This window comes from Periophthalmus magnuspinnatus, chromosome 3 (genome assembly GCF_009829125.3).
Source record: "Periophthalmus magnuspinnatus isolate fPerMag1 chromosome 3, fPerMag1.2.pri, whole genome shotgun sequence".
Taxonomy (NCBI): Eukaryota; Metazoa; Chordata; class Actinopteri; order Gobiiformes; family Gobiidae; genus Periophthalmus; species Periophthalmus magnuspinnatus.
The window spans coordinates 15,367,295-15,381,114 of NC_047128.1; the positions used below are offsets into that span (position 1 = coordinate 15,367,295).

The window sequence follows — 13,820 nt, forward strand, 5'->3', positions numbered from 1 at the left end:
TTGCATTGTCGTGGCATTTGTCCTTTATTATTTTAATGTAATGTTTGTTTTTGCAATTTATAAAAATATTGGCCCGCTATCCTTTCTGACTAGATTAAACCCTGGGTTAGTCCTGGTTTAATCTTTTAGTTCCTGGTATAGTCCTTATATAGAGATGGTTTATTCCTGGTTCACTTCTGCATTTGCCCTGGTTTCAGCAGAGACACAAGACAAGGGGAAAGATTGAGATTATATACATGTTTATTTCACTTCAACAGCATGGGGGACAAAGTGGGAGGGCATCAGGGTCACAACTCAAGGGGACTGTGAGGTACCACACGTGTGTTTGACACAGAAAAAATAAGTTAAAAAAGTGTTTGTTAATCTTGTGTGGAGTGAACAGACCAGTGCAGTACTCGAGCTCCTTTGCGTGCGACACATATTCTGTTAAGAGCAGCAGAGAATGAAACATTTACATGTAATATCTTCCCACTATAAAGCACAAACTAAGTGGAACTTACATGCTGTTGAAATAAAAGTTTTTACCAATTTCTGTCCCATGATGCACTGCAATCTACAGGTATGACCGGTAAATATGTGAAAGTAATAACTAAGAATTACAGTAGTTACATTGTGTTTACCCCACTATACCATTATACACCAGTGAGTCTACATCCAAGAGATCAACAGAACAATAACATTCAACTGGAGAGAGACATCTGAAAACTCACTCACATGACTTACAAGTGAGGGTGGTACTGAAATGCTGGACTTCATAGATTTAAAGGGCCTGTATTATGCCATTTTCTAATATAAGTGATGTTTCCTCATCACAAACATGCCTGGAGTTATGTTTTGTTTCATTCACACAAGTTTAATACACAAATTCTGCATATTTAGGCTTTTGAGTTCTTCTCTCAAACTGAAAAGACTCTGTTCTACCTTGTGACGTCTTGTGGTAATACAGGAAGTGCTCCATTGTGTTTTAAACTCTATTCACCTTTACTAGATTCATTTGGATAATTTCAGCCCTGGAATTTCCCCATCTCTACTGATCTAAAAATAAAAGACTGCTGTTAACTTGAAAACTACCGTTTCATGACATCACAAGTGGGAAAAGACCATTTTGAGCTTTGAAGATGTAGACAGACTAATAATAAAGTGTTCCTGAAATATGTGTGAATAAAACAAAACTCCAGATGTTTTTAATGAGGTAACAGTGTTATAACATGGGTTAAAGCTCACAAGAGTCAGTTTTATGTAATATAGGACCTTTAAACCACACATTCAAGATCATGTGATCTGGTCCTTCATTCTTGATTCAAATCTGTTAGTAAATGCATTCTGGATGGGAAATTACAATTAATGAAAACATCACAATTTATATTATACAAACACATTTGAGAAAACGCCAAAACACTAAACTCATTTAACCCAGAGGAACCTTTGACTAGAACTTGATTTTTGACAGAATTGGTATAAAACGTGGTCATTACCTCCTCAATACCAAACTACACCAAACCCACCTCAAAATATTGTGTAAAACACTCTACAAACATCTTAGTATCAAAATATTTAGATATAGTCCCAACTGTTGCTTCTGTAACACACAACCTGAAAATTTTAATCATCTGTTCTACAAACTACTCAGAAACATCTCATTTTGAAAAACAATGCAAACTCATTGTCACAGATCATCACATGAACCGTTATGAAAGTCTTTGTAAATATTGTATATATGTTTTATAATTTGTTAGTAAAAAGATGACCTTTCTGAATCCTGGACTAGACCAGATCTAGACCAGATCTAGACCAGATCTAGACCAGATCTAGACCAGATCTAGACCAGATCTAGACCAGATCTAGACCAGATCTAGACCAGATCTAGACCAGATCTAGACCAGATCTAGACCAGATCTAGACCAGATCTAGACCAGATCTAAACAAGGACTAAAGAGATGTGCATTGGACAAAGTAGGCAGCGCCCCTGGTGGTGCACAGTGACTTTATTCTGCGGTGAAGGGTGGGTAGGGTCAGGGGTCAGAAGAGATCACAGAGACAGCAGTGCCCGGATCAGGTCTAAAACACAGATACAGTTAGCTCAGCATTAGCTCAATTCATCCATCATATCTATTCATAATAATCTTCCGGTTATCTGGGGCTGGGTCGCAGTGACAGCAGTCTAAGCAGGGACCCCTACACTTCCCTCACCCCAGACACGTCCTCCAGGTCCTTCGGCGGGACCCCAAGGCCAGGCGAGAGACATAGTCCCTCCAGCGTGTCTTTGGTCTTCCCCGAGGCCTCCTCCCGGTGGGACAGGCCTGGAACACCTCGCTCACCTCAGTTGGCTCCTCTTGATGTGGAGAAGCAATGGCTCTACTCCGAGCTCCTCCCATGTAACCGAGCTCCTGACCCCATCTCTAAGGGTAAGCCCAGCGAGACTGCAGAGGAAACTCATTTTGGTTCGACTATTGGTCGGATTCTTCACTCCAGTACCGTGAAATAGACCTTACTGGGGAGTCCGAGGAGAGTGATCACTCCTTCTTAAACAGAGGGATCACCACACAGCGGTACCGTCCCTAACCGCCACACAACATTGCAGAGACGTGTCAGCCAAGACAGCCCCACAACATCCAGAGGCTTACTCGAGACGGATCACATCCACCCCTGGAGCTTTGCCACTGAGGAGTTTGCCAACCACCTCAGTGACTTCAGCCAGGATGACGAATGAGTCCAACTCTGGGTCCTCAGTCTCCACTTCCTCCTGGGAAGACATGACGGTGGGACTCAGGAGATTCTCAGTAGTCCCCTCCATCATCCAACAGCATCCCCTGTCGAGGTCAGCAGCTCCCCACCTACACTGTAAACAGTGTTGGCGAAAGCACTGCTTCCCCCTCCTGAGGCGTCGGACGGTCTGCCAGAATCTCTGAGGCCGTCCGATAGTCCTCCTCCATAGCGTCCCTGAACTCCTCCCAACCTCGCACAAGCCGTGACACATGCTTAACCTTTTGGTACTTGTCAGCTGCCTCAGGAGTTCCACAAGACAACAAGGGTCGATAGAACTCCTTCAGCCTGACAGCATCCCTTACTTCCTGTGTTCACCACATAGCGACAATAGAGGCAGAGAACATGGCGCACTCAGAATCCATGTCCCCAATCTTCCCTAGGATTAGGGAGTTAGGAAGTTCTCCCGGAAGTGCGGCCACCCCAGGCCTCCAAGATTGGGGTCCCTGTAATGCCAGTCTGGGTGACGTAAGTGGCCTTGTTCTAATACTCATTATGGAGGGCTTCTAGCTCAAATCATTTCAAGTGTATTTATATAGCACATCTGAAACAAATTCAGCTGCCCAAATTGCTTCATATATCAAACTAAATACAAGTATACAAATAACACAATACATAGGAAAAGTACAGCTAGTATTAAATGCCAGGGAGAAGAGGCGGGTTTTCAGTCTAATCTTAAACTGCGCTAAAAGCTGCACAGATCTGTCAGGCAGAGGAGGCTGTTCCATAGTCGGCTAGAGGTTAGAGCTCAGGGTTAGTTTCATGGATTGTCAAACTGAGCATGTTAAGATACTTTAGCACAAGTGCATGAATTTGCTGTAGTAACAGTATTTTGGACAAACCTCATTTTTGAGATTGGTTGGATCAAATTAACTCTGGGAACTGTTTTACTGATAATACTTGCTCTGTGTCTGTGAAAATTCTGTATTTAAACTGTTAAAAAGGTTAGAAAACAGCTGAGCAGAGTAAAGTCAAATACTGGCTTATAGGTGCAGGGCCATATGCAGGATTTTTTAATGTTAATGATGTGAGGGTCTACCACCAGGAAAGTTTTATAGAAAATTATATAATTTCATGTAATCTCTTTTGGTATTTTAGAATAAAAATATAATTTTACTATTGTAAGGGCTGGTGAAAATACAAAGAAAAAAATGTGGAGGCCCTCTGTGCTTCACCCTGCTCTCCAATGCAGCCACCGTTCTGACTTTGGACATACGGCCTCTCTCTGGACTGTGAGGCTGACAATAGACTGGAGCATAAAACTTTTGCAAAGATACATACACTCACCTAAAGGATTATTAGGAACACCTTTTTAATTTCTCCTTAACGCAATTATCTAATCAACCAATCACATGGCAGTTGCTTCAATGCATTTAGGGGTGTGGTCCTGGTCAAGACAATCTCTTGAACCCCAAACTGAATGTCAGAATGGGAAAGAAAGGTGATTTAAGCTATTTTGAGTGTGGCATGGTTGTTGGTGCCAGACGGGCCGGTCTGAGTATTTCACAATCTGCTCAGTTACTGGGATTTTCACGCACAACCATTTCTAGGGTTTTACAAAGAATGGTGTGAAAAGGGAAAAACATCCAGTATGCGGCAGTCCTGTGGGCAAAAATGCCTTGTTGATGCTAGAGGTCAGAGGAGAATGGGCTGAGTGATTCAAGCTGATAGAAGAGCAACGTTGGCTGAAATAACCACTCGTTACAACCGAGGAATGCAGCAAAGCATTTGTGAAGCCACAACACGCACAACCTTGAGGCGGATGGGCTACAACAGCAGAAGACCCCACCGGGTACCACTCATCTCCACTACAAATAGGAAAAAGAGGCTACAATTTGCACGAGCTCACCAAAATTGGACAGTTGAAGACTGGAAAAATGTTGCCTGGTCTGATGAGTCTCGACTTCTGTTGAGACATTCAAATGGTAGAGTCAGAATTTGGCGTAAACAGAATGAGAACATGGATCCATCATGCCTTGTTACCACTGTGCAGGCTGGTGGTGGTGGTGTAATGGTGTGGGGGATGTTTTCTTGGCACACTTTAGATCCCTTAGTGCCAATTGGGTATCGTTTAAATGCCACGGGCTACCTGAACATTGTTTCTGACCATGTCCATCTCTTCATGACCACCATGTACCCATCCTCTGATGGCTACTTCCAGCAGGATAATGCATCATGTCATAAAGCTCGAATCATTTCAAATTGGTTTCTTGAACATGACAATGAGTTCACTGTACTACAATGGCCCCCACAGTCACCAGATCTCAACTCGATAGAGCATCTTTGGGATGTGGTGGAACGGGAGCTTCGTGCCCTGGATGTGCGTCCCACAAATCTCCAACTGCAAGATGCTCCTATCAATATAGGTGAACATTTCTAAAGAATGCACCAGCACCTTGTTGAATCAATGCCATGTAGAATTAAGGCAGTTCTGAAGGCAAAAGGGAGTCAAACACCGTATTAGTATGGTGTTCCTAATAATCCTTCAGGTGAGTGTATATCAACATGTTTTATTTTGCTTTTGGAAGAATTCAACAGAAATGTTGAGAGAAAAGGAAAAGTGTACTTTGTTGGCACTATTGAACACAGATGCTTAAAATAATCCACTTGCATAAACACAATAGTTAAAAATACTAGGTTCTTTATCAATAGAAGCTGGTCTAGAAAAAAATACCGAGGTCCAGACCTCAGTGATGCACATGGCTATGTTAGCATGTTAACATCACCTGTGGTAGCATCACCTGTGGTAGCATCACCTGTGGTAGCATCACCTGTGGTAGCATCACCTGTGGTAGCATCACCTGTGGTAGCATCACCTGTGGTAGCATCACCTGGGTTAGCAGCGCTTCGCTCCAGCTGCTTTAGCGTCTCAGGTGTTAGAGTTAGAAGCTCTTCTCTGAGGCGTTGGTGTCCGTCTGATGTCAGGAGCCAACAGCAGGACTTCCTTTTACCCTCAGAGCCACTCTGGAACACAAGTCAAATATTCATCCTTCGGTCTTCCTCTCTCTCCTCTGCTCTGCTCCTCCTCTCTCCTTTACAATTCTGGTGCTCTGGGACACAGGGACGTGGAGGTCAAATATTTATCCTCCTCCTTTCCTCCTCTTCCTCATCTAGCCCTCCTCTTATCTATGCCCATTATCCATGCATTTGTCTCCAGTAGGTTAGACTACTATAACACTCTGCTCACTGTCCTCTCCAAAACGAGCCTTAAAACTACAGTACATCCAGAACACTGCTGCTCAGGTCCTGACTAGAACCAGAAAGTACCTGTGCTCAGGCCTCTGCACTGGCTCCTGTGGCCCAGAGAATAGACTTTAAAGCAGCTCTGCTCTTGTGTACAAGTCTCTCCATGGACCAGCACCAAAGTACATCTCCCACATGTTAGAGCCACATGAGCCATCTTGCACTCTGAGGACATCACAGACCGGCCTCCTGCTGATGCCCAGAGTCAGGACTAAACATGGGGAATCAGTGTTTCAGTTTTATGCAGCTAAAACTTGGAACAGTCTTCCTGAAGATGTGAGACAGGCCTCGACTTCGACAAGTCCAGGCTCCAAACAGTTCTGTTTAGCTGTGCATACGACTGAAAAGTTTTTATTCTGCACTTCTTTTAATGTCAGTTATATGATGATTTATGTTTGGATTTGTTTGTATTGTGATTTATTTAATGTCTCTTGTTCTGTAAAACCCTTTGAATTACTCTGTATGAATTGTGCTATACAAATAAACTTTCCCTCAGAGCGACTCTGCAGATGTCAGAGGTCACACATTTATGTCTCTAAAAAGGATAATCCTGAGCTCAGATTTTGTAAAAGTAGAGTAAAATAGAGTATAAACAGCTCAGAACAGCTAAGGTTTGTCAAAGAAGTGTCTGCATATGAGCCTAGTGTGACTTTTTATTGTCTCGGTAAAGAAAGAACTCATAATATTAGTAATTATATAATTAATTAATGCAAATGAAATAGTTTGGATTCCCACAACGCACCTGGGCCTTGATGAGCTCGGCGGGAGCTCGTGTGATTCATGTCTGAGTCAGGACATCAGCTTTCAAGAGTATAAACCAGCCTCCAAACACAAGTTAAAGCAACAAACCTCTGTCGCTGTCCCGCTCACCTGTCGTCCCTGCTGCTCCCTGTCGCCCCTGCTCTGGGTGAAGGTTTTCTTAAAGCTGTGGTTGAAGCAAAGGTTGTGGCGGATTGTGTTTTTCCAGCCGTCTGGAGCCGTCTGAAAGAACGGGAACAACTCTCTGGAAAAAAAACAAACTATATCAAAACTGGGCACCAGGATCCAACCAGCAACCTCCTGTGGGCACACTTCAGACAGGCCTGTAGTCTTGGGTGAGTCCAGGCTGAGACCATAGACTGTATATATAAAGGGACATATCTATACCACCAGCCACTCTGTTCCAAATAGGATGTGAGCATGGGAACACTTCCAGCTCCATCGACTCCAATCCTCTTTCCATTGAAAAGAATTGCCCCTTTCTCTGTAACTGCTGCTGTCATTCTGACATTAGAATGTTTGTATTAACCTGCTCTACATGATCCATTTATCTTTTAATTTTGTTCCTGAATCAAAATAAGAACATTAATAACCGACAAAATCAGATGATTTCTTTCCTTGAAGTTGCTCCCGTTAGCGTTAGCAATGGGTTTGATTGACAGTGTTGCTAAGCACCTGCTCCCTGCCAAACCAGCAGTGCAGGCAGGAAAGGATGTTATCTTCAACGGCACCGCTCCTGATTGGCCTTTTGGTTGCTATGATACTTGCGGTTTGAATTCCAAATATGGAACTGATTAATCGCTATAACTGCCACCATAGATGAGTTTCATTTGGAGTCAAATACTATTTGGTGGCGTCACACTCACTTTGTCCATTTCTATTTGCAGTCGGGCTTTAGTCGGGCTTTAGTCGGGCTTTAGTCGGGCTTTAGTCGGGCTTTAGTCGGGCTTTAGTCCCAATTCAGAGCCAGTTTAATCCTGGTTCAGTTCTGGGTTAGTACTTGGTGAAGTTGTAGATCTGTTGGACTCTGAGGCTTCCGTTGTATTTCAGAGCCAGACCAATCAGGAGGCAGTAGTTCACCGGGGGACGAGGCCAAGAACTGCAGCCAGGAGCCCACCTGTTGGACTGAGGACACTGGGATTACACATAAATACTACTGCTGCTGCTTCTAGTGCAGCACTTACCCATTGAGAGGTTCGGGGTTTGCGGCGAGTCTTTGCTGTTTCAATACAGGGCGCCTCAGAGCTGATCTGCACATACACAAGTAAGACCTAGTTTAGACCAGGACCTAAACGAGGTCAAGACCTAAACCAGGATGCGGATTAGTCCTGGTCTTGTCCAGGATTAGTTTTGAATTTAGTTCCAGTTTGATGTGGACAGCAGAACAACAGAACCTTTGTTTGTCCCGCAAGGAAAAACTCCAGTGTTGCAACAAAATTCAGGATGCAATAAAACCCCAAAAGAATAAGAACTATAAAAACAGATTTAATCATACAAGAATACTGATACTTTGCAGTGGCATCACTTGGGTATGTTCTACATGTCTGTCTATGATGGTATGTTCAACAGTTACCATGGAGACACAATGCACACATTACAATAACTACCAAATACAATCTAAACTTTTTTTTTTTTTGGAGATTTCAGACAAAGTGGATTTAATCTGCATTAAATATGATTGGGCTACAGAATATTGTGATGTAGTTTTCAACACAGCAGTATTCTAATCTGGTTTTACCATGTGGGGATTGGTTGATGAGGTTTCGTTTTGCAGTGGTGCATCATGAGAGCTTGGGGGCGTGGTTTGGAGTGTAGGGGGTGGGGCTTGAGGTTGAGGGGGTGGGGCTTGAGGCAAGTAGTGCAACGGACACACAATGTTTGGGTTCACCATGAGCCATAGGTTTGGTTTCACAAACACATCTGAAAAAAAGAACTAATCAAAACCAGTTATGATCCTCCTCTAGCCCGGTTCAAATCCTTCTTGAGGTGAAATAAACCCCCTATAAACTGGTTGTGGTCAGGCCTTGTGGTAATAGACCCCCTGTAGACCAGTTATAATCCTACCTGAGGCCTTGTCGTACCAAGTCAAGTCATCGTTGCGCCGGGAGCTTCGGGGCATTGGTCTCTGGAGGGAGTCAGGCGATCGCTCATCTGAAACATATGTGGCTTCAAGGTTCAGCTTTCACCCTCCAACCATGAGGTCAGAGGTTCAGTGCCTCAGCTCAGAGCTGGTTTGATTATGCAATTATTTTATAATGAAATTCACATGATCATAGATAGATAGATAGATAGATAGATAGATAGATAGATAGATAGATAGATAGATAGATAGATAGATAGATAGATAGATAGATAGATAGATAGATAGATAGATAGATAGATAGATAGATAGATAGATAGATAGATAGATAGATAGATAGATAGATAGATAGATAGATAGATAGATAGATAGATAGATAGATAGATAGATAGATAGATAGATAGATAGATAGATAGATAGATAGATAGATAGATAGATAGATAGATAGATAGATAGATAGATAGATAGATAGATAGATAGATAGATAGATAGATAGATAGATAGATAGATAGATAGATAGATAGATAGATAGATAGATAGATAGATAGATAGATAGATAGATAGATAGATAGATAGATAGATAGATAGATAGATAGATAGATAGATAGATAGATAGATAGATAGATAGATAGATAGATAGATAGATAGATAGATAGATAGATAGATAGATAGATAGATAGATAGATAGATAGATAGATAGATAGATAGATAGATAGATAGATAGATAGATAGATAGATAGATAGATAGATAGATAGATAGATAGATAGATAGATAGATAGATAGATAGATAGATAGATAGATAGATAGATAGATAGATAGATAGATAGATAGATAGATAGATAGATAGATAGATAGATAGATAGATAGATAGATAGATAGATAGATAGATAGATAGATAGATAGATAGATAGATAGATAGATAGATAGATAGATAGATAGATAGATAGATAGATAGATAGATAGATAGATAGATAGATAGATAGATAGATAGATAGATAGATAGATAGATAGATAGATAGATAGATAGATAGATAGATAGATAGATAGATAGATAGATAGATAGATAGATAGATAGATAGATAGATAGATAGATAGATAGATAGATAGATAGATAGATAGATAGATAGATAGATAGATAGATAGATAGATAGATAGATAGATAGATAGATAGATAGATAGATAGATAGATAGATAGATAGATAGATAGATAGATAGATAGATAGATAGATAGATAGATAGATAGATAGATAGATAGATAGATAGATAGATAGATAGATAGATAGATAGATAGATAGATAGATAGATAGATAGATAGATAGATAGATAGATAGATAGATAGATAGATAGATAGATAGATAGATAGATAGATAGATAGATAGATAGATAGATAGATAGATAGATAGATAGATAGATAGATAGATAGATAGATAGATAGATAGATAGATAGATAGATAGATAGATAGATAGATAGATAGATAGATAGATAGATAGATAGATAGATAGATAGATAGATAGATAGATAGATAGATAGATAGATAGATAGATAGATAGATAGATAGATAGATAGATAGATAGATAGATAGATAGATAGATAGATAGATAGATAGATAGATAGATAGATAGATAGATAGATAGATAGATAGATAGATAGATAGATAGATAGATAGATAGATAGATAGATAGATAGATAGATAGATAGATAGATAGATAGATAGATAGATAGATAGATAGATAGATAGATAGATAGATAGATAGATAGATAGATAGATAGATAGATAGATAGATAGATAGATAGATAGATAGATAGATAGATAGATAGATAGATAGATAGATAGATAGATAGATAGATAGATAGATAGATAGATAGATAGATAGATAGATAGATAGATAGATAGATAGATAGATAGATAGATAGATAGATAGATAGATAGATAGATAGATAGATAGATAGATAGATAGATAGATAGATAGATAGATAGATAGATAGATAGATAGATAGATAGATAGATAGATAGATAGATAGATAGATAGATAGATAGATAGATAGATAGATAGATAGATAGATAGATAGATAGATAGATAGATAGATAGATAGATAGATAGATAGATAGATAGATAGATAGATAGATAGATAGATAGATAGATAGATAGATAGATAGATAGATAGATAGATAGATAGATAGATAGATAGATAGATAGATAGATAGATAGATAGATAGATAGATAGATAGATAGATAGATAGATAGATAGATAGATAGATAGATAGATAGATAGATAGATAGATAGATAGATAGATAGATAGATAGATAGATAGATAGATAGATAGATAGATAGATAGATAGATAGATAGATAGATAGATAGATAGATAGATAGATAGATAGATAGATAGATAGATAGATAGATAGATAGATAGATAGATAGATAGATAGATAGATAGATAGATAGATAGATAGATAGATAGATAGATAGATAGATAGATAGATAGATAGATAGATAGATAGATAGATAGATAGATAGATAGATAGATAGATAGATAGATAGATAGATAGATAGATAGATAGATAGATAGATAGATAGATAGATAGATAGATAGATAGATAGATAGATAGATAGATAGATAGATAGATAGATAGATAGATAGATAGATAGATAGATAGATAGATAGATAGATAGATAGATAGATAGATAGATAGATAGATAGATAGATAGATAGATAGATAGATAGATAGATAGATAGATAGATAGATAGATAGATAGATAGATAGATAGATAGATAGATAGATAGATAGATAGATAGATAGATAGATAGATAGATAGATAGATAGATAGATAGATAGATAGATAGATAGATAGATAGATAGATAGATAGATAGATAGATAGATAGATAGATAGATAGATAGATAGATAGATAGATAGATAGATAGATAGATAGATAGATAGATAGATAGATAGATAGATAGATAGATAGATAGATAGATAGATAGATAGATAGATAGATAGATAGATAGATAGATAGATAGATAGATAGATAGATAGATAGATAGATAGATAGATAGATAGATAGATAGATAGATAGATAGATAGATAGATAGATAGATAGATAGATAGATAGATAGATAGATAGATAGATAGATAGATAGATAGATAGATAGATAGATAGATAGATAGATAGATAGATAGATAGATAGATAGATAGATAGATAGATAGATAGATAGATAGATAGATAGATAGATAGATAGATAGATAGATAGATAGATAGATAGATAGATAGATAGATAGATAGATAGATAGATAGATAGATAGATAGATAGATAGATAGATAGATAGATAGATAGATAGATAGATAGATAGATAGATAGATAGATAGATAGATAGATAGATAGATAGATAGATAGATAGATAGATAGATAGATAGATAGATAGATAGATAGATAGATAGATAGATAGATAGATAGATAGATAGATAGATAGATAGATAGATAGATAGATAGATAGATAGATAGATAGATAGATAGATAGATAGATAGATAGATAGATAGATAGATAGATAGATAGATAGATAGATAGATAGATAGATAGATAGATAGATAGATAGATAGATAGATAGATAGATAGATAGATAGATAGATAGATAGATAGATAGATAGATAGATAGATAGATAGATAGATAGATAGATAGATAGATAGATAGATAGATAGATAGATAGATAGATAGATAGATAGATAGATAGATAGATAGATAGATAGATAGATAGATAGATAGATAGATAGATAGATAGATAGATAGATAGATAGATAGATAGATAGATAGATAGATAGATAGATAGATAGATAGATAGATAGATAGATAGATAGATAGATAGATAGATAGATAGATAGATAGATAGATAGATAGATAGATAGATAGATAGATAGATAGATAGATAGATAGATAGATAGATAGATAGATAGATAGATAGATAGATAGATAGATAGATAGATAGATAGATAGATAGATAGATAGATAGATAGATAGATAGATAGATAGATAGATAGATAGATAGATAGATAGATAGATAGATAGATAGATAGATAGATAGATAGATAGATAGATAGATAGATAGATAGATAGATAGATAGATAGATAGATAGATAGATAGATAGATAGATAGATAGATAGATAGATAGATAGATAGATAGATAGATAGATAGATAGATAGATAGATAGATAGATAGATAGATAGATAGATAGATAGATAGATAGATAGATAGATAGATAGATAGATAGATAGATAGATAGATAGATAGATAGATAGATAGATAGATAGATAGATAGATAGATAGATAGATAGATAGATAGATAGATAGATAGATAGATAGATAGATAGATAGATAGATAGATAGATAGATAGATAGATAGATAGATAGATAGATAGATAGATAGATAGATAGATAGATAGATAGATAGATAGATAGATAGATAGATAGATAGATAGATAGATAGATAGATAGATAGATAGATAGATAGATAGATAGATAGATAGATAGATAGATAGATAGATAGATAGATAGATAGATAGATAGATAGATAGATAGATAGATAGATAGATAGATAGATAGATAGATAGATAGATAGATAGATAGATAGATAGATAGATAGATAGATAGATAGATAGATAGATAGATAGATAGATAGATAGATAGATAGATAGATATTTATTTATTAGTCTGACCCTGATCTGTGGTGATCTGCAACCGCAGCTCCTGGTCCAAGTCCCACTCAGTCAGAGCCACAGAGCAGTGAAGGTCCAAGAGCCGACCTCTGGTCTGGAGTCGGAAACTCATCCTGGACCTTGTGCTCGAATAGTCCTGGGATAGTCCTAGTTTAGACCTGGTTTAGTCCTAATTTGAACCCTGGTTCTCTCCTGAGCTGTGGACAAGTGTAGCCCTCACACCTGTTCAGCCAGGTGCAGCTCATCAACCAATCAGTC

The 13,820-nt window shown here is 37.6% G+C and overlaps 1 protein-coding gene across 2 annotated transcripts; it reads right to left on the reverse strand.

Annotated features, from left to right (window-relative positions):
• Nucleotides 1-224: 224 nt before the first annotated feature.
• Nucleotides 225-13,786, reverse strand: foxr1 (forkhead box R1). Of its 2 annotated transcripts, none has more exons than XM_055221005.1 (8): nt 13,563-13,786; nt 8,830-8,916; nt 8,504-8,685; nt 7,950-8,015; nt 7,766-7,890; nt 6,877-7,009; nt 5,595-5,727; nt 225-2,058 (listed from the first exon to the last, which is right to left on the reverse strand). In XM_055221005.1, exons 1-8 carry the CDS (start codon nt 13,672-13,674, stop codon nt 2,030-2,032), a joined length of 867 nt encoding a protein of 288 aa, XP_055076980.1. In that variant the 5' UTR covers nt 13,675-13,786; the 3' UTR covers nt 225-2,029. The 2 variants fall into 2 exon arrangements, with proteins under 2 accessions (XP_055076980.1, XP_055076979.1); XM_055221004.1 differs by having other exon boundaries at nt 1,953-2,058; nt 7,766-7,899.
• Nucleotides 13,787-13,820: the final 34 nt, after the last annotated feature.

Excerpts from the sequence above, each read along its gene's own strand:
- foxr1 (XM_055221004.1), bottom strand. The coding sequence starts at position 13,674 with ATGAGTTTCCGACTCCAGACCAGAGGTCGGCTCTTGGACCTTCACTGC. Across the intron at positions 8,917-13,562 it reads GCAGATCACCACAGATCAGG|ATGAGCGATCGCCTGACTCC; the intron begins GTCAGACTAATA and ends CATATGTTTCAG. Across the intron at positions 2,059-5,594 it reads GCGAAGCGCTGCTAACCCAG|ACCTGATCCGGGCACTGCTG; the intron begins GTGATGCTACCA and ends TCTGTGTTTTAG.